This window comes from Mustela nivalis, assembly GCF_964662115.1.
Source record: "Mustela nivalis genome assembly, chromosome: 12".
Taxonomy (NCBI): domain Eukaryota; kingdom Metazoa; phylum Chordata; class Mammalia; order Carnivora; family Mustelidae; genus Mustela; species Mustela nivalis.
Window position 1 is genome coordinate 36207583 of NC_139031.1, and position 27364 is coordinate 36234946.

The 27364-nt window shown below is 40.4% G+C and overlaps 1 protein-coding gene across 5 annotated transcripts in view; it reads left to right on the plus strand.

Moving 5' to 3' along the window:
* DOCK4 (dedicator of cytokinesis 4) overlaps window positions 1-27364 on the plus strand; it is a 431090-nt gene that overhangs the window by 200459 nt on the left and 203267 nt on the right. For all 5 annotated transcript variants that reach the window (XM_082693075.1, XM_082693074.1, XM_082693076.1 and 2 more), the window contains 3 exons: window positions 2157-2305; window positions 7687-7771; window positions 14674-14825. In XM_082693075.1, the coding sequence (XP_082549201.1) occupies window positions 2157-2305; window positions 7687-7771; window positions 14674-14825 (386 nt within the window). The remainder of the gene's footprint in view (window positions 1-2156; window positions 2306-7686; window positions 7772-14673; window positions 14826-27364) is intronic.

Sequence of the window (27364 nt, forward strand, 5' to 3'; positions counted from 1 at the left end):
CTGCCTCTTCATTTTGCTGCATAGGACTTGACTTATTTTATATCTTCCTTATGTAATTTCTTTGACTCGTGTGGACCTTTCCACTGGCCACTGACCACCTCAAGTCTTTCTTGATCTTCCCTTACTGTTTCACATGACTTAGATGGAATCTAGCTCTCAAGATCCACAAAATGACCTCCCATAAATCAAGGATCCCATTCTTCTCCAGCTGCTGGGCCTACCCGAGGGAGACCCAGCATCTGTGGTTGGAGGATCACACCCAGTGGAGACCATGGACTCTGAGCCGTGAATTACCAGAGTATTGCATTACAGTGTGCCTGTTGTGACTTGTATGGGAGCGTATAACATGAGTAAAGAGTGAGAGGTAATAGTAGAACAAGCATAGTAGAGAGCTTTAAATGTCGAGAGCACAATTATTTTTATCTCAGAGGACCAGGGATAGTGTCATGGAGAAAGCTTTGCTGTTCAGCCAGCACATTTGTCTTACCTGCACAGTACATTAAAACACTCCAAGTCACCAAGTCTTGATAAAGTAGAAGACATGTTATGACTTTTTTAAATGTAAAAAAAAAAAAAAAAATGTGTTCTGACCGAGCATCTTTTCCCATCCCACAGAACTTCTGCTATTTCTGGCAGTTTCTCACTGCAGAGGGCTTCAGATGTATGATAAATCTCAATCCTTTTATACCACTGTTCATGTCCTCTACTAATATTTTAGTAGAAAGTAAAAGTATTGCTTCTTGTTAAGAAAGAGGAAGGGCTGGGGCACCTGGGTGGCTCAGTGGGTTAAGCCTCTGCCTTCGGCTCAGGTCATGATCCCAGGGTCCTGGGATCCAGCCCTGCATCTGGCTCTCTGCTCCGCTGGGAGTCTGCTTCCTCCTCTCTCTCTCTGCTTCCTTGCCTACTTGTGATCTCTCTCTCTGTGTCAAATAAATAAAATCTTAAAAAAAAAAAAAAAAGAAAGAAAGATGAAGGGTAGATACTTAGAAATAGTTTTGCCCTCCATGTCTCTAGGTAAGAGATACAGGCCAGCTTTGGGTAAAGAGACAATGTTAGCAGAAGGCTTGTCCTGGACCAACCCCATGGCAGTAACAGTATTAGTAACTGCCAACACTTGGGTGGTATTTATTCTAGGTCGGGCATTATTCTAACAGTTTTGGTGTATTAAGTTATCAATCTTGACAGTGACCCAATCAAGAAGTTATTATAATATCCATTCTATAGATAAGAAAATACACACGAAGAGGTTAATAAATTCCCAAAGGTTTATCCGCGAGTAAATGGCAAACTTGGAATGCAGATTGCACAGTCAGGCACCCAAGTCTGTGTTCTTCATCACTGTGCTGACCTCTCTTCACCAACATTATCTCCAGGCCACAAAATAACTGTATAGGAAGGTAGGACTGTCTGTTTCACAGATGACAGAACTCACTCACCAAGGCTTTAAAACAAATAAGTAGCAAAAGCAGCGTTTGAAGCTGGGAGTTTCACCCATCTTCCTTATGTTAAGTCGCCTTGCTTGACGAATTTCCCAGGAGAGTATTGAATCTACATGAATATTTAACAAGTAAGAAAGAAAACAGTGTTTGTTCATAGAAGTCTGAATAGTGACCAGATAATAGCAGTGAATGGGTTTGAGAGTTCTCTGTGTAGAGCCAGCTTGTGATGGGAAATACAGTAAAGCAGGAAGACCAGCATGTAAGAAATAATAAGAATATCATAGTGTTTTCTGTTGAAGCGGGCTTCATTGTATGCAGCCACTGTTGAGAGAAGAGAGAAAAGAATGTGAGTAAGAGTTATCACGGAAGGTTCCTGACAGAGGTGGATTCGGGTGGAGCCTTGAAGGACAGCAGAATGTGGATGGAGCTAAAGAAAGGAGGGTTGGAGGTGGAGGAGGGGCAGTGCCTGTAGGCTCCGGGCGTGGAGGCGTGGTGAGGACTCCTGGAAAGGGAAGTTGGATTCTTGGACAGCACCTGGCCATGCACCTGGCTGAGATTGTAGAGCGCAGCGGGCGTATTCGAGTGTGAGGGGAGAGGGACCCGTTCACAGAGAATCTGCCCACCGAGTGGCAAGCACATGGAGGCTGAGCTGGACTTGTCCCCCTCCCCGCTCACTCTGGGGACTGACCACCGCTTCCATGTTTGGGTACTTCCCAGAGAAATGAAGGCGATCTCTTCCATCGGCTGTGGCACATCATGAATGAAATCCTGGATCTGCGCCGGCAGGTGCTGGTGGGCCATCTGACCCACGACCGGATGAAGGATGTGAAGCGTCACATTACCGCCCGCCTGGACTGGGGCAATGAGTGAGTACCGTCCCCCATGGTGGTGATGGGGGGGGGGGTGTCTCTGGTGACAGATGTCACATAGGTGTGAGTCACTGTGTGGTAATAACACCGAAAACACCATATGGGGTTTTTTCAGTTTTCTCCTTGTGGGGGCTTAGGGAAGACAGTCATCGATGGAGCTGAGAACTGGATCGCCTCAGGCTGGGGAGGGCATCAGGATGTTGTTTGTTCTCTAGTGGCCTGTGAGGTCGACAGTGTGCACGTTCTTGTAGAATATGAAATATTTACAGGGATCAACTGGATAAGGCTTCTTCTAAATAGGTCTTATTTAAAAATAAGCTTTAGGTTTGGCATGTGTATTTGCTTTTAATATATACCCCTTCCGTATTGTGGTAATATGTCACCAGACTAATCTGGAGGGAGACGCTGATGTTAACACTGCCTATTAAAAGTCTTAAAACAGGTGCACCATGGGGGAATTGATTATTGCCCTTGAATCCGCCTGTGTGTAGATATTGGCCCCTTTGAGGAGCTGCTTTGGAGAACTCAGTAAAAAGTAGACCAAGATTTATTCTTAAATAAAACTATGACTAATCTAAAATAACCTCCAAACACTTCAGTTAATCTCATCATTTAAAGGTCTGATCAGGGCTGATATTGTACTAAGTATGAATGCTAATATGTGGGTGAGAAATTAGAGTACACTTTGGCTATGATCCTGGGCTTGTTGCAAGAAGTCAAAAGGTCTCTCAGTGTCATGGTCTTGTCCTCCCTTCCTTTCCCCTCTCAGTCCCCATTGGCTAATTGGACCTTCAAAGGATCTTAGGAGTACAGAATAAAAGAAAAGCCAGCAGAAAAGGGGTAAATGGCAGGAAATACACCACAGATGAATTCACCTCTTATTGAATCTGGAAAAATTGATTTGAAGCTAGAGTGCAGCTTCTTCTGACTGTAGGAAGTTGCTCTCTCAGAAGCCAGTTTTGAGGGGCGCCTGGGTGGCTCAGTGGGTTAAGCCGCTGCCTTCGGCTCGGGTCATGATCTCGGGGTCCTGGGATCGAGTCCCGTGTCGGGCTCTCTGCTCAGCAGGGAGCCTGCTTCCTTCTCTCTCTCTCTCTCTCTGCCTGCCTCTCAGTGTACTTGTGATTTCTCTCTGTCAAATAAATAAATAAAATCTTTAAAAAAAAAAAAAGAAGCCAGTTTTGATTCCTCTGAGATGAGATGACTACAGTTATGAGCACATGGACCTACTTTAAGCCTCATGCTCACCTTGAGTACTTGGGCTATTTTGTTGAGTAAGATGTGCCATTCATCTTTTACAGATGAGCAGTATGATAGCCCCAAGTTATTTACCTTTACAAGATTGATTCCGTGGGGGATTAAAAAAAACAAAAAACAACCGTAGGTGGGGAATGGCAACAGGACATTAGACTAGGAATGCTGCTTTTTGAGACATGAGGCGAATTCCTGAGCCCTTCTTGACTTCACTTTTCTCACCTGTGGAAGGAGTACGTTGAACTAGAGAAGGTCTGTGGGCCGTTTCTGCTCCAGGACTGTATGAGTCCAAACACACAGCATTTCCTGGGGAAGAAAACATGGCGGCCATTTGCACCGAGCCTCCCGTCTTGCTATGTGAGATGAGGCAGAGTGGGTGGGGGTAATTTCAAGGCTGTTTGAAAGGGACTCATGCTATCTATCCTGTGTTTCTTTTTCATTTTGAAAAAAAATATTTTGAGTTTTCACTGACTTATATTGGCTCTTAGTCATTATGCTGGTCCTTCTTTAAAGATGAGTTTGTAAATAGGAAGAAAGTTGGATGAAGTAGCTTATCAAAAATAGCATAGAAATATAGAGCAGGCAGAAAGATACTTTTTCAGTTTTAGGAAGGAGATGATGACAGAGAGAAAAACATTAATTATGACTGAATCATGACTCCGTTTTGACTCATGTAAATTCTAGCTTTACTTTGGGCAGTTCTGTGGCTAATTTATGGTAAGTTGGTAAAACATTGATGCATGAAAATGAACAATATAATTTATATAGCTCATCCTCAAATTCATGAATTTTCTAAGGTCTCATTCTGTTTTCTTTGACCACTTAACTTAAAAACAACTTACAGCACACAGATTGTGCGTTTACTGGCTTCTTGTAAGTATTAAATCAGTTGTCTTATTGAGTAGTGCTAAAAGAAAAACAAATTCAGATAATGCAAGAGAATTATCTCTAGATAATTAAATTATCTAGATTAAACTAGATCAGATTTTTCTGCAAAATTGTCTGTCAGCATGTAGATCTCTGGATGACCATAAATTAAGAATGTTCAATCTCATGTTGTGTATCATGAGACCATGTAACCAGTGGTAAAGAGAAGCCCTCTGCATGTGGGAAGCTTGGGAGGAAGTGGAGGAGGAGCTATTTCCTTTTGTTCCTTAACAGAGCCATGAAAAGAAGTATCCACACCTGGAAGTGTCACACAGAGTTAAAATAATGATACCTGTTTCTGTTCTCCATAGAGTCCTGTGTTGTCCTTTGACGTTTCTCACTAAGATCATACAGGAGGGAGAATCCATTCTTTCTTTCTTTCCAGTGCATGAAATGATAAAGAGTGTGCCCCTCCCTTCCCTGCTCTCGTCTCCTATATCCTGAGCATTTACTCCTTTCTCCTTTTACCTCATTTCTTCTTCCTGATATTAAAACACTGCTCGGATCCTGTTCTGTGAGCTAGGAAAATCTCAAACACTGGGAGAGGTATCCTAGGGATATACCTAGGAATGAACAAAACAAAATAAAAACAGAGGAAGCTCTCTTCATACAGCTACGACCCAGGAAGCCAGCAGAAGCTGAACAATTACAGCTTTAGGAGAGAAAGACTTGCAAGTTAAAGGCTCCTGGGACCCCAGGACCAGGAGGTTTCTGGACTTCACACCTGCTCCAGAGCCTTTGCGGCTAGAGTTGGAGTTTTCTCATTCTCCAGTGATGGACACCAGTTGTCCTTTGTATATCTTTTCTTCCTCGTGCCATATGGCTGATGCTCTGACTTTCCAGGTCCAAATTCTCAAAGAAGGAATCTCATTGAAAGCCAAAATCTACTATTCCTGTCTAGACTGAGGTTTTCTACCAGCCACTCATAAGCTATTGGCCAGTCCCTGGATTATTTGTCCTTAGGTCAGGTGTCTATCTGTTAAGCCAGTCATGTGTGCCTGGGGTAGTGGAGATGTCAGATGACTAGACTACCTCAGCAACTCCTCATGACACCCAGGATAGGACAGCTTCTCAAAGAAGGAGCTGTGGGTAAGGTTGGTGCCATGATTCATGTGTAGTTATATATCCTCTTTCCTTTGCTAGATAATCTTTCCTCAGCAATACCGACCTGGTGTCAAATGATGTCTTATATTGGAGTGCAGTGGTTCTCTCTTGGGAGGGGGCAGAGAATGGGGAATAGACCCTATCAGAATCCCTGGTGAGGTAGACCAAGGGGGGATGTATTAATCTGCTAGGGCTGCCATAACAAAATATCATAGAGTGGGTGGCTTGAACAACACATGTATTTTCTCACAGTTCTGGAAGCTGGACATCTATGATCAAGGTACCAGCAGATTCAAATTTGGTGAGGGCTGTCTTGCTGGCTTGAAAACAGCTGCCTTCTTGCTGTGTCCTCACATGACCTTTCCTCTGTGCTTATGTGGAGATAGAGAAATCTCTGGGGTCTCTGCTTCCTCTTATAAGAACACCAGTTCTATTGGATTAGGGCCCCACCCTTATGACCTCATGTAACCTGTATTACCTTATTATGGTCCCTGTCTTCAAATACAATCATAATGGTGTTGGCTGTATTGGGCTTCCATATAAAGGAACACATTTAATCCATAATAGGGAGATATGGGTACTTTGAGAACAAATCACAATGCTGTATGTGATTTGAAAGTTCAAGAAAAATTAGAGAATGGGAGTGTGATTTGTATGTTTCTCAAAGAGAAACATAATTGAAGAAAATTAAGCTTTTTCACATCAAAGACAACTACTGCCATTATAAGAACAACTGTCCCTCAAGGTGGCTGGGTCAGCTTGAAGTAAGTGCCAAATTAATGAGTTCTATTTACAAAACCTCTAATGAAGTTTGGAGTAAGGTATGGGATTTCAGGATTTTTTTTTTTTTTAAATACACAAGGAAGAAAGCTGTGGTTTTATAACTGGAAATGCCATGGCAGAAGGCTTCCGTGTTAGAAGACAATGTGAAAGGGACACAGAAAAAATTATCATCAGAGAATTACAGTGAGACATGGAGTGGGATAACTGAGGAGAGTCTGGGAGAGAAACAGTATCTTGGCCTTGATCTACAGGGCATCACAGAGACATCGTGACATTTTTGGGATGGTCGTGGAAGCTTCAGGAGATGAATGATACAACATAGATATCATTGTAGTCAAGCAGGCACCCTGGAGAGGAGGATGTCACCAAGGTCCCTAGAGGCGAAGTGGCAGTTACACTGATTTTCCTCCATCTGTGGTAGGACCTCACAAATCAGCCACCACACTTGCTCTCACTGAGGCTAGATGTATAACCTTAGAACAGTTCTTAGTACAGTAAGCCACATGTCAGCTGTGTCCATCTGACCTGAGAGATTAAACCATTTCACTACCCCAGGCCTAAAACTGTACTGCTTTAACTTCTGTCCCCTGCCTTTCCTGAGTTTCTTCAAATGACCGACCCCAGAACTTTCTGTAACTGAGGACTACACATGTTGCCAGAGAGTCACATTAGAAATGTGTCTGCCATAAGTGACTCTTAATCTCACAAAACAAACTGAGGGTTGCTGGGGGGAGGGGGGTTAGGAGAAGGCAGGGTGGGGTTATGGACATTGGGGAGGGTATGTGCTTTGGTGAGTGCTGTGAAGTGTGTAAACCTGGCGATTCACAGACCTGTACCCCTGGGGATAAAAATACATGTTTATTAAAAAAAAAAAAAAAAGAAAGAAAGAAATGTGTTTGCTTTGGATGTAACTAGCTATGTATTGTAAGGTCAAATCCTAAAGGCCAGACTTCCCTCTTTCTCAACTCTTGATTTCTAGAACAAAAGTATGTCTCACTCTTGTTTCTGCCCAGGTCTAACATGGAAGAGTTTCTGTGGTGATGGTTCTTGGGGCTTCCAGTGGCAGGGGCACAGGACCTGCCCATCCCCTCGATTGACCTGCCTTTGTCACCTTTCTAAAGTTATGCCGCATGTCCAGCCTGGTTATGTTGGCTTCTCCAAATGTGGTAGCCAGTTAGTAGAAGTCAGAAGATAGGAGTGAATGAAGGATGATGGGAGACATATCTGATTTCGAGATGACACAGTAAAAATGCTCTTCTTTAATATATTCTATAGAATTGACTTTTCCCCCCATTTTTTTCTGTGTTTTCTAGACAACTGGGACTGGATTTGGTGCCCAGGAAAGAGTATGCAATGGTGGATCCAGAGGACATCAGCATTACTGAGCTCTACCGACTGGTAGGTACATGGAACCTTGGCTTACAGCCTCACTGCTAATTTTGTGGTTTCCATGGCATTCTTCATACTTGATTGATTTTATAAGAACAGGATGTTCCAAGTTTAATTTGGAGCAAGTCAAGAGAATTGAGAGCTGAGGTGACCATGCCCCAGGTAAAAAACTGGGGCACTTCACCTGTTCCAGAATCATATGATGGGCACTACTGAGCTCTCACGTCTTAGATATTAGGAAGTAAATCCAAAGAAGTTCTAAGTTCTTTTGCACATCTTTGTATATTTTGTTAGTCTAGTGATATGCCCACAAATCCTATATATTTATCTGTTGTTTTCCAGTACAGTGCTGAGGCTAATGATATCCACTTATTCTTCCCCCAAATGTTGCCCCCACACCCTGCCCCCATTACCACCATATGCAAAATCCATCAAAAGTGTCTCCTCCATTGTCTGCAACTGCTGATCTTACCCCACCCCTTCTAGCCCCTAATCCATCCTCAGTTCTGAAGTCTGTGAATGATTCTAAGATGTTTGATCATATTGCTCATCACCTATCACTTGAGTTTTTCCTAGTTACGTGGTAAGTTAAATCTGGTCCGGTCTGCCTTGTATTTAGCCTTATATCCTTTGGTTTTGGTTTTAGTTTTTTTAAGATTTTATTTATTTGACAGAGAGCACAAGTAGGGGGAGCAACAGACAGAGGGAGAGGGAGAAGCAGGCTTCCCGCTGAGCAGAGAGCCTGATGCAGGGCTCAATCCCAAGATCTTGGGATCATGACCTGAGCCAAAGGCAGACACCTAACCAACTGAGCCACCCAGGCGCCCCTAGCCTTTTATTCTTAATACTTATGTAAAAATTACCTAATTTCCTGATATTTAACTAAGCTCTTTTAAAACCCCAAATCAAAGATTATGGCTAGGAAGGGCTTTCAAAAACCATGATGCCAGTGTAATTTTACTTCAGTATGGTTTCCCATGCATCTTACTATAATGTTGAAAGGAACAGCACCTATGGTAAATAGTAGACTCATTTCTGGAAGACCCTGCCTCTTTTGGATAGCTTCCCAAGTGTACAGTAGTCTTCATAGAATAGTGGGGATAATCTTGACCTGAGATTATCTGGGTCTGAGAAATGTGGGGAAATTACCGGTCGGCCCATCAGAGCTGATGTCTGAGTTTTAGAAAGCAGTTCTACCACTTTCAGTTTTTTCCTTCATCACTGCTCTCTGCTCAGATTATTTATCTGCACCTTATTATGTCAGTTGGAATTAATTCTGCCTTCTGTAGAGAATTTCCTTCACATTGAGCTTCTTGAGAGAAATGTTTCATGAGGAAAAAAAAAAAAAAGAAGAAATGTTTCATGAGGCACACCTTTGTGGCATCGGTGCTAAGCAGAAACCACAGTTAAATGTCAATTGGAGGGAGGGAGAGAAAGAGGAAGGAAACAAAGTAAGAGCATCTCAAGTTCAAGTTACCCCTCATTCTTTGCTCGTATAACAAGTAAAATCTGGGTAATTTATTTGTGAGCCCTGTCCTCCAGTGGAGTGTCTTTGTTGCAGTTGTTTTCTTTAAGGGACTGAGCATCAAATTTGTCTCTTACTTTTTTAAATCACGCGACTGGAAGTTTCTTCAGGGTAGGCAGTGTTTTATACTTCCTCTGTCATCCCCAAGATAATCTCGTACAGTGCTTTGTACTTCATAAGTCATCACTCAGTGTTTTTGAGGTCATCATGGTCTTATGAAAAGACCATGGGTGTAGATCCAAAAAACTGGATTTCAATTCCCTTTTCTCGGGCGTGTGGTCTTGAGCTTATCACTTAGTCTCTCAGAGATTCTGTTTCTTCCCCTGTTAAGTAAGGAAATAATTCTTACCATGTTTGTTAGGAAGATTAAATAAGAAATGCCTGTAAGTGACCTTTCCTTGACAGTTAATGTTTGCAGCGCACCTAAGCGTTCAGTCGATTTACATTCCTTGCTCACCTTTATTTCATCCTTATTAGAGAGGCAAGTGGCAAGAATAATTGATACCTTACATGCCAGATCTTAAGATTAGATCTGCCTGTGATCAGTGAAATAAATAGTAGAAGCTTAGACATGATAGAAATTTATTTCTTTCGCAGGCCAGGAGGCAGGAGGTTCTGGGCCTGTGTCTGGTTTCATGGTGTCAAAAGTGATACAGACTTTTTATTTTTCGGCCAGACAGTCCATGGCTTCCATCGTTAAGGATACTTCCAAGTTCAGTACAGCTGCAAGAGCTCTGGCCATTACATCTGCTTTCCAGCAGTAGGAAGGAGAAAGGCTTGAAAGGGCTGGGCTAGAAATTCCACACAATATTTGCAGTTACATTTCTTTGGCAAGAACATAGTCACATCCCGTATTTAGTTAAGGGATGGCATATACTCGATAAGCAACTGACAGTGTCTGACACAAGTAGATTTTAGTTTTCCTAGTTTGGTTTTGTATGTGTGTGATTTTATCTTTGTTCTTCTGACCTGATGTCTTATATTGGATGGCAAATTGATTCCGTCTTTTTCAACATTCCGATTGGTTAGTGATGACCGCTGGGAGTGCTATGTTGATACGATTCTGGGGTCTCATCCGGGTGGCTGTCCCTGGGGCAGGGGACTCCCACTCATGAGCACGGACTTCCAGGCCAGGGTGTTTTTCATTTTTAGAGCTCAAATCCTCACCCAAGGTGTTCATTTGTGATTTTCCTTGAAAATTTAGTTTCTCCTAGTAGTGGTCATATTTTACTGTTGGTAAAGCAAAGACAGCAGCCCAAGGAAAACCCAAATTATTATAAGCTGCAGAAGAACCTGTTCTTGGCAAGGCAGCTTCCGGTTCCTGTTTATGTCCTGGCCGAGCAGTAATCAGATTGTCCATCGCGCTGCTCTTTTTCTCTGGGCAGCATAGAAGTGACTGACTATAGTGACTTCACCAGTGAAGTTCACAGGAACCACCGCCAATGCCTTGCCAGTCGTCATCGTCAGCGTCGTTTTTTTGGTGTTTGTCGTCACTTACAGTTCAAGGGCCATGGCATGCGTGCCCCAGTAGGGGATGTTTGATTGATTGTTGGCACTTGTTGTTGTTGTTTTTTTTTAATATGTCTTCTCCATGTCCTATTTGAAACACAGATGTTTGTATCTTGCTAAATCCATACTGCATCTTTAAAAGAAGAAAAACAGTCTTGCTTTAGGTTTTGGATAGCCTTGTTAGCAGATCTTTCTCACCTAATTATGTTCATCTAAGCAGTAAAATGTGCTAAACCTCACAGTGTTAACATATGTCCACTTGGAACATTTGGTTTTCTGCCAAAGGCCAGATCCCAATCCTTCTGTAAATAAAGAGAGCCTTAGCTAGATTCTCTGTTTATCTGTGCACACAGAGTATCTTTTCATAAACCTTTCTTGGTTTTATAAGATCATGTTAACTAACTGCTTTATGATCCTTAGTGGGTGGACCAGAGATTCTCAAACAGAGAGCAGGGGACATTTGACCATGTCTGGAGACATTTTTGGTTGTCACAATTGGGGGGTGGGTGGATGGAGGTGGGGAGAGGTGCTTCTGGGTCTGATGCATAGAAGCCAGAGAAAGCTGCTGGACATTGTACAAAACCCAGGAAAGCCCTCACAACAAGGAAATATCCAGCCCAAATTATCAGTAGTTCTGAAGCTGAAAAACCATGATATAGGCAATCTACCCAGTAATTGATACATTATATGACGATTAAATATTTATATCCCTTCAATAAATCTTTGGAATGAATCTCTTTCTTTTCCAAATCAAAGGTTAGGTTAAACAATAAGCACATTTAGAGTGGCTGGTAGGTGCCTTTGTAAGCATAATTCATTTCACAGATGGATTTTTGTCTGTTTGTTATAACCACCAAATTATAGCCCTTAAAGTGTGAACATGCCTTTTTAATTTTGTTTTTGTAATAATATTTTCACAGAGATATTTTTAGCCGTTCCCCATAGTAGTGAGTTACCAGGAGATAAACAAGTCATCACAACCTACTTACGTCCACATCTTTTGCAGACCTGGAAGAATGGTGGGCGGATGAAGGGGAGATTTCAGAGCCATTTGTGATGACTTATATCACATGTGGATAATCAGGCTTAGGACAGGCATGCATGCAAAAATCCAAGGTTCGAAGGCAGTAATTTTACAGAAGATGCAGCAATGCATTTTTCAGTCAGCATTGATTTGCATATCTTTGCATATGATCTCAATCAATAGTTTTCAACCCTCATTGCACATTAGAATCACCTGGGGAGCTTTTAAAACTATCACTCTCTGGACCCCTATCCCCTGGAAATTCTAATTTAATTGTTCTGGGATAGGTCCTGGGCATAAGTATTTTTTAAAAGCTCTCCTGGTGATTCTAAAGTGCAGCCAAGTTTGAGAACCACTGATCTAGATATATTGAATTCCTTGCATGAGTAAAGGAGCTAGTTTTTTTTTTTTCTTTTTTGCTCCATTTTTAATGAATGTTTTGACTGATGCTAGCTAGGAGCTTTGCATTGTTTGAAATAAAGATCAGAGGTTTCTAAAGACCTCCTTGAGGTCCTTTATTTAAATAAGGTTTTTATACCTGTTTCTCCCACTCTAGTCCATAATCTTTATTCATTTCTTCATAGTACTTTGAGCTGTTACCCTCAACTTTTAAGTATATCAGTAAATAAGTTAGCATTTTCAGAAAATAAAAAGCTTCTTTGTGAATTAAAGGGATGTAGTTGTATGACCGTATGATGCTTCTTTTGCTTTGGTAAAAAAAGAATTTTAAAAAGCACAAAATAGAGCAACCTTCTCAGAAAACAAGGCAGAACTATGCTTTTTATTTTTCCCCTATGGTTAGAATTTTCTCTGCAGGAAGGTTTTTCTAGCAATCATCAGTAACACATAACACAAAGCTGAGATGCACTTTACAAGAAAGTGGACTCTTCACTTTTGCAGAGAGCTGTCCGTCATACCTGTTGAGTATACAGTGATTACAGATGCATTTGCTTAATTGCTTTTTTAACTGTTTACCTTCTGAGTACTTCAAATAAAAGATAAAAGCATGAAAAACTTCTCGTAATCTCTTCCTGTTGTATTTACAATTGTAAATTTATATGTTGTTTTTTCCTTTCAAATCTTCGTCAGTCAGGAATTGTTGAACTAAGAAACATAAAAAAAAATGGTTCATGTAGAAACAGGGTTATGTGTCTTACCCCTAGGAAAGGATATTACCCCATTACTGTGCAATTAATTCCTGAACTCTTTTTTTTTTTTTTTTTAAACTGTGAAGTGAGCCAGAAGAGGTGGCCATTAGTAATCTGTATTAGGAAAGCAAAATTCCTCCTCATTCTCCGCACCTGTTCTGCGAATACACAGTCCTTTGTATATGTTTTCCCTGTGCTCTTACCCTGAATCACTTCTCCTTGAAGGTGGTCCAAGAACTATCTGGACCGTGGACCGTTTGTAACTGGTCCAAGTACAAAAACGGTGAGCAAAAGTTTAGAAACCATCACAACATTCTAACATTACCATGACATTTTTATTGTATGTTATCAAAATAATCTGCCTATAATAGGTTAGGAGGAAGAACAACTGGGTTTTTTTTCCAGCACCTTGCTGGAGAACCTCTGTCCTACATTATTCCTTGCACCTGCTTCGTCTTTGGGTCTTGGCCAAAGTGTCACTTTCTCAGGACACCTGTTCTGACTGCCCAGATACAAGTCAATCGCATCCTTCCAGAACCTCATGGTAAGCTGGTTCTTCCTCTCCATTTGTCACAGTTGTGGTTTCCTGTCTGCATGCAGGATGATTTTGTTGCTGTCTGCTCCCCCTGGTAGATAAGATCCGTGAAGGTGGGGCTATTTCTGTTTTCTCATCAGTGCGTTCCCACTGCTTGGCACAGAGGAGATAGTTAACAAGTGTGTGTTGCCTGACTGGTCTCCCCCATGTTCTGTTCACCCCAAAACTATCAGTGATTCCTTTCCTCCTTCACTTCTGTTAATGCCCGCTTCTGATCCTGCCTCCCAAGTGTAGCCTCTGCTAGGCAGGAATGAGATGTGGACATGCTGCTGCTCCTCCTTTTAGCCAGCTCACCGGCTTCCCCATCTGCCTCCCTATAGCTCCACGGCAAGTTAGAAACATTTTCTTGCTCTCCTGATTGAATATCATCACAGCATGTCTCAGAAAACTATCATAATTTTGCAATTTTGTAGACTTTAAAAGGACTTTTAATTATGAAAAATGTGAAATCATGGCTACATTGTTTAACTACTGTCAGTGAAATGACCAGATACAGTTTAGTCTTTCTTTCTTTTTTTTTTTTTTTTTAAACGATGAGTAATAATTTGTTTTCTCCCTGGAGGTTGATAAGGGAACAGTAGAATCTTTTGAACTTCATGCTGCCTGAACCTACTCAGCAAGTTGCTATCATTTTAACATTAATGATTTAAAACCCAATTCTTGGAGCACCTGGGTGGCTCAGTCCGTTAAGCATCTGACTCTTGATTTCAACTCCCGTCATGATCTCAGGGTTGTGAAATGGAGCTCCACGTTGGGCTCTGTGCTGCGCATGGAGCCTGCTTACAATTCTCTGTCTCTCTCCCCCTTTCCCCACCTCTCCCTCAATAGATAGACAGACAGATAGATAGATAGATAGATTAGATGATAAACCAAATTCTTAAAGCAAGATTCCTTGATGGTCTTCAGACTTCATGGTTTCTTATTTTAAGAAGTTGGAAGAAAATTTGGAGTGTATCATCCAACCAGATGCCAAATCCATGGGGCGGGGGGGTTAAAAAAAAGAAAGGTACCACCAGACCTCATAATCATACGATCGCTAACTAGTTTGTTGGATCACATTGTTTTCTTCAGTCCATGCTGATCATGTTTTTGTTGGGGCGTGTTATTCAGATGGAGCACCGACATCGGAAGAAAGACACCCCAGTGCAGGCCAGCAATCACCACCTCTTTGTGCAGATGAAGAGCCTCATGTGTTCCAACCTGGGGGAGGAGCTTGAGGTCATCTTCTCACTCTTCGACAGTAAAGAGAATCGACCAATCAGGTAACTGCATATGGAAACATGCCTAGGATTTCTGCATGTTGCAATGGTGAGCATTTGTAATTGGCAAGCTTTGGAATATAGGACCTTGTATACTTTCCCTCTGTGAGCCACAATTTTCTCATTTGTAGACCTCTGTGAATTTCTAACCTGCCTACCCTGTGGAGGTTCCCATGAAAGTTAAATGGGGTGATGCATACAGAAGTTCTTTGAAAAACTCAAAAGGGGTGTAGAACCATGATAATTATTACTAAATGAAAGTATGTCATTAATATCAGGTCTGTTATTTGAGTTACTTTATATTGATAATGCAAGGAAGACAATAATTCTAAAGTGCAAAGTTGGTTTGCTTATCAAGGTCAACACATTGTATTTTTCAAATTTGCAGTAAACAATTGCATTATTGTTGTCTTCCCTGTGTTAGATAATATCAAGAGACGGGTAAGTACTTGGAAACCGTCCCATTAGAGTTTCAGAGCTGTGAAATGGTAAGCTGTTTCAAATATACTTTTTTTTTTTTCCCTTAGTTCTCAGTGTCTTCTCTTAGGGCAAGTTTTTAACATTTAGGAAAAACCTGTAGTGGATATTTTGGTTGTTATTCAAAAGCCTCCACCCTTGTTGAGATTTTTTTTTTAATGTTTCAAATTTTTTGGTATTTGCTTTAAAGTTGAACACAATGCATGACACCTTTTACATTAAAAAATTAAATTTAGAATTAAAATTATAACACACAAATCACACATGACCCAACTTTACCATGTTTTAAAAAATGATGCTTATTAAAATGCTGACAATTTTAAGCAACTCTGAGCCACATACATTGTTTAATATATACAAAATAATTCTGGAGTATTTTTCTCCTGGTTAAAAATACATATATATTTTTAGGTACCAAGGACAGAATTTATAAGATGTGTAATTAACAATGATAATAGTTTCAAAATCTACTTTATACGCTTTTGAAGGAAATCAATCGTAAGTTAGAAACACAGACCAGTAGTGCTAAAAAGGGAAGAAAATAAAGGCTTGAAAAACAGATCCAAATTGCAGCTTAGCACTTGCTTTAGAAATGTGAAAGATTATTTAGAGATAATACTTGCTAACATATTGACGAGTGTCTTAGAGAGCTTGGTTTCCAGATAGTTTAACAAAAATTCCCCATAACATTGTCTATATAACATGTTGTCTCTAAAATATTTAACAAACTATAGGAAAAGTAAAAGGGAGGCATGAGGTCATTCTTCTACTCATTCCTGTTAAGCTAAGGTTTTGAAGACTATGTAAAAATTCCCCTTTGCCACTAATGTTCACATTGCATCACCACAGGAATGTGTTAATTTAGAATTAAAATTAGCTGCTCTCTTAGTTTTGTTTCAAACATTTTGAAATCTCCTAAAATATCATTTTAGGTTTTAAGCAACAGAATTCCCCTTCTTTTATTCCTATGTGCTTGATGAAAGTGGGAAAATAACCTGGGTACAGGATCCCCAAAATATGTTTTTGTGGTCTCCAAGTTCATACCAGGAGTTGGGCCTTTTTTCTGCTCTGTGACGCAGCTGGGCTCCCCTCTGTGCCCGCCTCTCCCTTCGCCTTCCCCCTTTTCTTCTTCTTCCCCTCTCCCTGGCCTCTGTCACACACACTTCTCTGATAATCCACCTGAGAAGTCATGGCCCTAGAAGACATCAAGCCTAAGTCCTTCTTCACTGCTTCTACATCGTAATCATCGCAAAGATGATGAGCAAAAGAATAAGTAAGAATAAATAGATATGCTTACGAGGTGATGGAACAGTTTCAGATTTATGTTCTTGCTTTCTGAGATTTTGGGCAGCACAGCGATTATTCCTTTAGGGAATTTTCAGAACCTTGCTGTGAGTAGCTTTGGTTCCATTGCTGGCACAGCGCAAGTCACCATTACCCTTTGAAGGGACCTTAGGATACGCAGATCTGGAGACCGGACTTGACTCTGGTCTTTGCTGTTGACTGCAGCTGCCCTGATCCCTTCACTTGCCTCTGTCTTTTCATTCATCTTGGAACTGGTGACAAATCTGGCTTCTCTCAGGGCTCCCAGCCTAGCTTATAAGTATAAAGTATTTTGCGTCTTTTCAGAAAAAGGTATTACAAAGGTAAGATATGATTTTGAGACCTTGTGTTTCTTCTTAGGCCCAACAGTGTGGGATGTATGGGTATTTTAAAACCAACTTGCATTTCTTTTTTAAACTTTTTTTTTTTTTTCTTAGAAAATTACAGATGTGAAAAGGTAGAATAGTATCATAAAGCCTCAGGTTCCTGCCTCCAGCTTCAACAGTGATCAGCTCAAACCTGGTCTTATTTAAACCACACCCCTTTTCAGTTCTCCTCATTGCCTCCAGGTTATTTGGAGGCAAATACCAGATACCCATTTTCAAATGTGGGTATATCCCTAAAAAGAGGAATTCCAAAGAAATTACTACCTAAGAAATTAATATTCCCTTATTTTTAAAAAAGATTTTATTTATTTATTTGACAGAAAGATGTCGAGAGAGGGAACATAAGCAGGGGTAGTGGGAGAGGGAGAAGTAGGCTTCCCGCCAAGCAGGGAGTTAGATATGCGGCTCGATCCTAGAATCCTGGGATCATGACCTAAGTGGAAGGCAGACACTTAATGACTGATATTTGCTTAACGACTTAATATTCCCTCATGATAAAGTATCCATCTCCAGCCAGCCTTTAGTTTTCCCATATTGACTCATACAATTTTACAAATTCTTTATCTGGAATTAGCACTTATCTGGAACCCTTATCTGGAATTCTAAATTCCTTATCTGGAATCTGGAAATCAAGCCCGTGTATTACAGCTGATTGATAAGTTTCGCAAGTCACTTTTTAGCTACAGTTTCCCTCCCTCTCTCCCTCTTAAATTGTCCTGTAATTATTTTGTTGGGGAAACTGATAATTTGATTTTTTTTTCTTTTTCTGAGTTCCATGTCCAGTCCAAACAATGTAAATCTGTAGACAAAAGGTGGTACACTTAAGTGAATGCTTTTGTTGTTAAAGATTATGACTGCTATAACATAGAAAAAATAAGACACATCCCAAGTATAATATTTATAGCATTGATCCTGACCATTAATCACAGGAAGTTACGTTGTCCAGGTGTAGGTGGACGGGCCAACGTGGGCTAAGCCGGTGGAGGTGTGGTGAGGAGCAGTAAATGTTTGTTCCTCCCACAAGGCAGACAACTCTTTGGGACTTTTATTTATTTTTATTTTTTTAAGCTTTCCTCCTCTAAGAAGTAAACAGCCAGCATTTACTGAGCACTAACCATTTTCCAGACTTCACCCTAAATGCTTTAAAAATGTCGTCAGCACTGATACTGTAGGCAAGGAAACCAAGGCACAGAAAGTTTGCATAGTCAACCGGGGTTAGAATTTGAGATACTGATAGTCTTTTTTTTTTTTTTAGTATTATTTATTTGACAGAGAGAGGGATCACAAGAATCAGAGTTAGAATTTCAGAGACTGATAATCTTTTTTTTTTTTTTTTAAGATTTTATTTATTTATTTGACAGAGAGAGAGATCACAAGTGGGCAGACAGGGGGTGGGGGGAAGTAGGCTCCCCGCTGAGTAGAGAGCCTGATGCGAGGCTCGATCCTAGGACCCTGAGATCATGATCTGAGTCGAAGATAGAGGCTTAACCCACTGAGCCACCCAGGCGCCCCAGAGACTGATAGTCTTAATAATAAGTTGTTATAAATTATTGATAATGATAATACTAAACATAGGGCCTCAAAAATGCTCTTTGCTACAGAAATTGGTTTTCTGAATGGAGTCCTTCTCAAATACTTTAAGAAAAGCAAAGTAGCATTGACTCTTACTGTGTGCCAGTGATAAGTAGGTTAGTAGTACTTGGAGATGGCAAATGCAAAAGGAGACAACATATGAAAATCCTCCCCTTCTGGTTCAACTCAGTAAAACAATGACCCACATGTATCTCTATAATACCAGGAAGGGTACGTTTTCCACCGAAAAACTTAAATTGTCCCTAATGTTGGGTCATATTTAGAAAGCCCATTAATTTTCTCTCAAAAAAATTTCTACCTGGACATGTCTCTGAACGTTAGGCCTCTCATGCAAGACAACTCTTGCTGTAAGTAATCATAAAGACTTAGTCAACCTCTGACGCCATCTTGCTCACATACATCGACCATGTTCTTCCTGTCCAGCTTACCTACCTCAGTTGCTTGTGTAACAGCACCAACTCAGAGCTCCCTGCACATAAACCTACATTGGACTCCACGCTCAGCAAATATAACATACTTTGATTTATTGGTGTTTTGTACAGTCTTGACATTTACATAATTAGTAAAAAATGAATTTGATAAATTAAGTTTTATATGAGTAAAGTGGTTTTAGAGAATATCTGTCTGGTTGAAAGTTTGTAATTTCTCTACTCTACAGGGTATAGCTGGGAAAGTCAGGCAGTCATTTCCCCAGATATCCTCCGTAATTTTGTTTTATTTTCTTCTTTTCTATTCTGTTTATTTAACAAAGCACTTCCATAATGCTTGTGATGTGCCAGGCACTGTTCTAAGCTTTTTAAAAAATATTTACTTATTTGTCTCTTGTAACAACCCTATGAGGTAGGTACTGATACTATTCCCATTTTTTTTTTTCCTAAAAGATTTTATTTATTTATTTGACAGAGAGAAATCACAAGTAGATGGAGAGGCAGGCAGAGAGAGAGGAAGGGAAGCAGGCTCCCTGCTGAGCAGAGAGCCCGATGCAGGACTCAATCCCAGGACCCTGAGATCATGACCTGAGCCGAAGGCAGTGGCTTAACCCACTGAGCCACCCAGGCGCCCCCTATTCCCATTTTTTATGGATGGGGAAACTGAGGCACAGCATGATTAATGGGTGACCCAGCTAGTATGTCGTGTGGCTGGTATCTTAACTTGCAGCCTCGTCAGGTGTCATTACTCTGAGTCATTTTTCTATATCCAGTCTCCTCATCTTTAGGACTTACTATACCCTGTTTTCTTCCTCAACCAAGTTTTACTCACCAGTGGGTGGTAAGGGGTCTGTTGAGGGTTTGTTTTTTTAAGAAACCAGGGTGGGAGAGAAAATGAGCTTGTTGACAGGAAGGATCCAGTAACAAAAGAGAGACTGCCCTCAGAGGAGAGGGGAAGTCTTTGGTGGTGGGAGGCATCAGGAAATGGGCCTGAAACTGCAGGTGGAGAGATGAGCCGGGGCCAGAGAAAGGGACGAGTTTGGGGAACGGTGTTGGTGTGCATAAACCGAGCTATAGGATTGGGATTATCTGGAGTCTTTGTTTATATATATGTGTGTATACATATATATATACTAGTTAACCTTATATGTTACACTTGTCTTCTTTGGCTTGCATTTAAAATTGGTTTTTGAACAGTTTGGTGACAAATACTCCCAGTGTTTGTGTTTTGCATAGGCTGTTCAGCTCTGCATGTGTGTACTCATTCATATCTTCCCTGTGAGGAGATGTGTCAGTTAATCTACAACAGACTGTAAATTAGATGGGCCAATGCAAATGACATCGTTCACTGGCTGACTACTTCCCTTATAACTTTCATTACTTTGTTTACTGATGTATTCTAAGGCTTCATTAATTAAAGCTGTAAATTTGTTTCACGACTAATGTATTACTGTATTTCATTCTCATCAGAGAATTTGTTTAATAGGACCTAAGTGCCACAAATGGGTACTTAGCTTAGTCCAGGGCTGCTCATGCATGCACGCTGCTGGCATGGGCTTTTATTTGAGAAAATAGCAGCAGGGTAGTACTCCTGGAAAGTCTTATTCTGGTAATTAAATTCCTAAGGTTTTTTCATAGTAGTTAAATTCAGATAAAATTTATTTTCTGCTGGTACTTTAGTCACATTCTTTCCTGAAGTTATGTATTTTTCCTACCATCATACGTGGTAGGAAATACATACAAACTCTTGATTTTCCATGAAATGCCTCATTTCCATGTAAATTTTATGTTGCCCACTGTCACCTTCTTTTTTGATATATCATCCTAATTCTGTCATTTATGAGAAAGGCAAGTCGTGAATATTATTGGTGGGGCCCAGGGCTTTTTAATGTGAATTCATACAGAACTATGAAATATGTCTGAATGTATCTCCATCCTCAAGACACGTCTCTTCCCATATCTGGTACAGGCAGCACTATATAGTTTATAAGTGGCCCAGGTCTGGTGTCAGAGGGCCTAGGTTCAAATCCTGGGTGTTTTTTTCTTTTTAATTCAGTAGCTGAATCAGTCTGGTGCGTTAATTCATTTCTCTTATAGCTGTTAATTATCTGCTAAATGAAGATGATAATAGCACTTTTCTCTCGGGTTATTTGAAGATTAAATGAGATCATAGATATATTTCATAATGTAATGCTTGACACCTGGTCATTGGTCAGTAAATGGTAGCTATAAAGATTATGATTTTCAAATACCCAAATAGGAAATGTACTTTAACATAACCAGAAATGATAAATAGTATTTGTTCTTGAATTCTTATATTTTATGAGTACTTATTGTTGTTTTGTTAGGTACAAGTTATTACAGTTAGATAAGATTCAGAGAGACTTCCTGGTTAACAGGTAGAATGGCATCAGGGGTATGATTTGCTTTAAAATACTTCAGCAACAAGAAGGGGGAGAGAAGCAAATGGAGAACAAAGTTAGAATAAAGGGATAGGTGGAACTAGTGTGACATAATGTCATGACTGTGGATTCCCTCTGGTAGGTCTATAGGTTCTTGGTTGAACTTTTAGCAATTGGGTGTATATAGTTAATGAGTTACCTGCTTCACATGTTTTATGCACGGAGGCAAAAAAGCAATGAAGAAGAAGATTGGTTTCTTAGTCTAGTCTAGTCGCTAGTTGCATGGATGTCTTGGTTCCATTCTGACTGTAATAATATTCCTGGGTTTATATAAACTGACAATAATATCCTTGATGATGGATTTGACAAAACTTGAGAGGAATGTTTTGCTAAGGTCTAGGACATTCAGTATTTTATAATATGTGCATTGTAACATTACCTTTAAAGCATAAACTTTAACTCATATATAAAGCAAAATAGCAGCTTTTAGAAGATGAATCAAGATTCTGTGAGAGGAAGTACTTATATGTTCAAGCAAAATTTTATGTCTTCACTAGGACCAGCGTCCCAGAAACTCTGAATTAGTATAGGTTCCACCTCTCCAAAGTGAAGATATGCAGCAGTTCTGTGAATGGCATATTACTTGTTCGTTCATTCACTCATTGCACAAGTTACATAGGAGTATTTGTTGGTGAGACCTTACTGGAGATTCAAAGGTGAATCTTGGAGCAAATGTCAGAGGGGATCCAAGATGCCTTGAGAGGAAGGGCGCTGCTTCTAACGTGGGAAGAAGGGAGGTGAGGGCAGTGAAATGGACAGAAAATGTTGAGATGAAAAGACTGGGTTTGTGGCCTTGGTCTTGTATAAGTAACATGGGGAAAAAAGATCTGTCATTGGAAAGCAAAAGAGAGAATTAATTGGAGGCTGAAAATGATTTACAGGAACAGGGTGAGTGGACGCTGAACAGAAGTGTGATAGGAAGCGAGTTAGTGCAGAATAATAGAATTGCTGTGTGTGGTGTAGCCTCTCCGAAGAGAGACATCTGAAAGGGGTAGTGAGTCCTGGCTCTCAAGTTCTACAGCTTTTGCCAGAGGTGCTCAGGAAGTAGGCGTCAGAAGGAGGGGTTGGGGTTTGGAGATTGAAACATCGCAGTTGGAAAAGAATGAGAAGATTGGGAATCTGGCATCATGATGAGGAGAATCAAAGAAATGACAATCGTAGCTTCCGATGGGTCTCTTCAGAGGCAGATGTGATCTAATAATAGCCTTTTCATTTTTTAAAGGAAATTAAAGAAGGGGTGTTTTGTTTTGTTTCTGAAAAATTCAGGTACTGGGAAAACTTTTCAAGAGCTTATAGAAGTCAGCTGTCAGAGACAATGGCTACTCAGCCCAAACTAGAAAAAATGTGTCTGAATTGTGTGCATTGTAGTACATTGTATCTATTGTACGTAACCCAGTTAAGAGAGCGGGAAAGATTTTTTAATTCTCTGAGCACTATGCTAGAATTTCTCATTTCATACATCATTTGCAACTTATTAGAGTGTGATCACATAAGTTCAGCATTGATATTTTTATCATAAATGAAGAGCATTTATGGTTTGTGAATGCTGAAAGATAGCTGGCAAAGAGCTCTTCTTTGAGTGTGATGTTACGAAGCTGACTCAAAATTGGAACCTCTCCAAAGCACAACAACAATGTAGAGAGAGAAGGTCTGGTCATACATGCAGGGAACACAACTCTGCTTGGGAACAAAAATAGATGAAGAAGGCGTTCAGAGCTCCTCCTTGGATCGTGGCAACATCAACTACTCTACAGCCTGGAGCATTTCCTGCTGTGTCTAGACATGCTGGCTCACATCTCGCAGTGGGTGTCTGTCCATCCATGACCCACAGTGACCTTCCCTGGGGCCTCCTGTTTAAAGGCACTACTGCTCCCCATTCTCCCTCTTCTTTTCCGTCTTCTAATTCTTCCAGCAGGTGCATGAAAACGGGCCATTGTCACTTTGGAGTAAATCAGATTTTGTGGTTTGCTTCCCCTTTGGTCACACTTCTGTGTCACATATTAAAAAACAACAACAACAACAACAGAGGCGCCTGGGTGGCTCAGTGGATTAAAGCCTCTGCCTTCGGCTCAGGTCATGCTCCTAGGGTCCTGGGATTGAGCCACACATCAAGATCTCTGCTCAGCAGGGAGTCTGCTTTCTCCTCTCTCTCTGTCTGCCTCTCTGCCTACTTGTGATCTCTATCTGTCAAATAAATAAATAAAATCTTATAAAAAATTGTTTAAAAAAAATAACAACAACAAATAATTGCTTTAGAGATGTGGTGATGTCTTTCATCAGAGACCTTTTAAGAAATGGGCCAGGAAGAAGATCTAAATTAAAACAGAAGAAGCCAAGAAATAGCTTCATTCATGCTAAGAACACTGGGGTAAAAGCCGTCTACTCTTTTTCTCCATAGAATTTTAAGAGCTATACAATTCCATTTATTTTTCCAATTGCAAATTAATACCTGATTCTAATGATAAGTGGCTGGAAATTCAAGATGGCAGAAAACTGAACACTCAGTGGGTTCAGAACTGCCTTTCTCTCTTTTAGCCCTCCCCACTTACTCAGGCTCCTTCTTTTTTTCTGTTTTTTCAAAAGATTTTATTTATTTATTTGACAGAGAGAGAGAGGGAGATCACAAGTAGGCAGAGAGACAAGCAGTGGGGGCTGGGGGGAAGCAGGTTCCCCGCTGAGCAGAGAGCCTGATGTGGGCCTCGATCCCAGGACCTTAAGACTGTGACCTGAGCCAAAGGCACAGGCTTAACCCACTGAGCCACCCAGGCACCCCTCCTTGTCTCTTCTTACTGAGATTGTGCAATCTTGTAGAATGTGACCAGAAGGCCCTTTTGCCCCTCTTCCTGTGTTTTAAAAAAATGATCAGCTTGGTGGTCTTTTCACCTAGAAGCTGCCATCTCTGTCTTTCTTGCTCTGTGCTATGTTTGCTGCTTATATGGAATTCAGATTTCATTTTCCTAAGTTCCCCACTGAAGAAGTTATGGTCACACTGAGCAACCCATCTCGCAAGGACTTCTTTGGTGCCATTTCTGCTGTAAGATGGTTGAACACTGACAAAGGAATTGTGAATGATAGGGCCCTCATTAGCTCCTTTTCTGAACATAAGACTTTATCCCCTCATCATCTTCTTGTGTCCACTGGGTGGGTGTTGATGTGGTTAAAGGAAGCTTACAAATCTTCTGTTGTTGAGACAACACGTTGTAAGATCATGCCGTTATTGTCTCATTTTTGTTGTCATCCTTCTACTCCAGTGGGCATGCGCCTATCAGTGAGAGGGAGAACTCAAGCTGTTGAGGGCTTCTGGAGTGTTGATGGTGTTGTTTCATGTTACTCTTTGTGAATCAGAAGCACACTCTCAGACCTGTCCCTATGGGAGCGTCATTTGCAAAATTTGTCATGCTAAAAAAAATGTGAATAAAAATTGGCAGACACATATACAGTGCCTTTTCCTCAGTATTTCTCTTTAAAGATTTTTGACTGAGAGTTAAACAGAGACTGTGTCTTCTTTTTATGTCCACTGAGCATGATTTCACACTGTTGCTGTTGAGTCATTGATGATCATTCACTGAGCAAACAATTACTGCTGTCCTTCTCAGAGCCAGGCACTGATCTGGGCAAGTGGGGACACATCAGTGAATAACGCAGGGGGAAAAAAAAATCCTGTACTTCCAGAATGTGGATTCTAATGCTACTGAAAATACTCAAACTTTAAGTCAAGAAGTATTTTTGAAAGATAGTTTCTATACCATCGCATAGTATTTTAACCAATGTAGTGTTTCCATTTCACAAAAATATTTGCAGTGTCTAAAGCAATGCTTCCTAATCTTTTTAGACCCTTTGGCTCCTTCTCCAACTTAGGAAAACTATAAGCCTCTATGGAAAGTAGTGTACCAGTTCTCATTCACATTAATATTTGTATATCGGTTTAGATATTTTGTAGCTGCCTTGTTTAAAAAAAAAAAAAAAAACTTGACCTTCAAAAGCCCAAGTGCATTTGTCATCTAGCTCATGAATACTATTTAATAAGGATTTAGATAGTTTTCAGTTTTTAAACTTGTAATGAATGCAAAGAATCTGTCAGTAAGTTGTTGAAAGGAAATTGGAGTTTTTGCTTATTTGCTTTAAAATAAACATATTTTTGAGATAATAAATGCATGAAAGATGTGTTGTACTTAGTGGTTTTATAGGGCTTGACTTACTTCCAGTTTTATTATTTATTCTGCTTTCATTTATGGTTTCCTTGCAAAGAACTGCATGCTTCAATCCAGAGTATATTTAAGCTCAGGGTTGCTCTATTTTCAAGATTTCTTATTACAGATGCTTTCCCTAACAAAGAGACATTTTTAGAAAGGTCAGAATAATTACCATGCATCAACTGGAGTGTTTCCTCCCTCGTGGTGTGTCAAATATACAATATTTATAATGATCAAATTATGTAAATTCACAGAAGAATAAGCATAAGATATTCTGCCTATATAGGCCCTCTTATTTCATGGTTCCTGTTTCTGTTGACAAGATCCTATCATTGCCTACTTTTTTTTTACTTCTCTGAGAAACTGGTTTTCTATTGAAATTCTTAATGAGTTCTCTAGAGATGGTGCAGAAAAGTATTTCCCTGAGTTGCTCAAATGGTATAGCTATTTCTAAGGATTTGCTTGAATTCAACCTTGGGGTTTCTGGAGTCTCAAGTCTTTTGAACTTATTGTCATTACTATTTTTCTTAAATCAGTCAATGCAGTCATTTTTTAAAATTCATCAGTCAGTGATGGATAGCACAGGCAATATGAAATGGCAGATGATATATATATCACTTATTTATAATTTTAAAAAGCATGGAATTTCTTTTTTCGTTGAGTTATACTATTCTAGGAAGAGTTTCGATTCAGATAGCTTTATTCTCTGAAAGAAAAAATAGCATGAAATGCTTTTCAGTCATCTTAAGTAGTAAGAATCAGCATGATGTTCAACATTCGCAATAGATTTGACTATTAGTTTAAAAAATAATCTCCCCTTGTCTCATTCAACTGAAGAATCCTTTGCTGACAAAGCCATCACATCAGTTGGTTGCTTAGTCTCTCACCGTCAAATATTTTTAGGGTGAATCTGGGCATGGACATTACTATTAAAAACAGAAAACTCAAGACTCTGTTTTCTCTCTAGGTGAACTCCAGAAACCTTGGTAGCGACAATCACTCTCTTTCCATTTCCCTGTAATCAGAAAAAAGCTCATGACCCTAAGGTTGCTTTAGTTTTAAAGTTAGAAAACCCATTAATAGCTTTATTTAGGAAGTCTTGCTCAAAGAGTTACTTTCATTTATTGCCAAGGAGAAACTGTCCCTTGTCTGGTTATGTGGTTGGGAGAAGAACAGTGAAAAGTCTTTGGCCTGAAGGTACAGGTGTGCATTGCCTGTTTTCTGGTATATGTGACTCTTGTAAAAGACAGACAGCAGTTCTAACTCATTAGGGCCTGTATATTTAGGTCAAAACAGTGGTCCTTACACATAACTGGACTTTTAAACATGCAGGGAGCTTTTAGATTCATCCTGACCTAGTAAGTCAGGATGTCCAGGGAAGGGCCTGGGTTTTATTCAGCTCCCAAGAGCATGTTGTGTGCACCTGTGTTAGGAGCCCCCAGAGGATAAGGCGGGCAAGTGTCTCTGTTTCCCACTGAGCATTCCTTTCATTTTTCCTCTGTGCCATGGTGAGCACTGAAGCACTTGGTCCAGTGGCCAGCCCAGCCTCCACCCACCTCCCCAGAGTCTTGCCTGAACCGTGGTAGCACCAGCCCATGGGGGGCATTAGTCCACGTTTAGAAAGTAGCTTGGGCCTTCCTGTTTTCAGTTGTCCTTTGCTACTTATTCTAGGAAAGAACA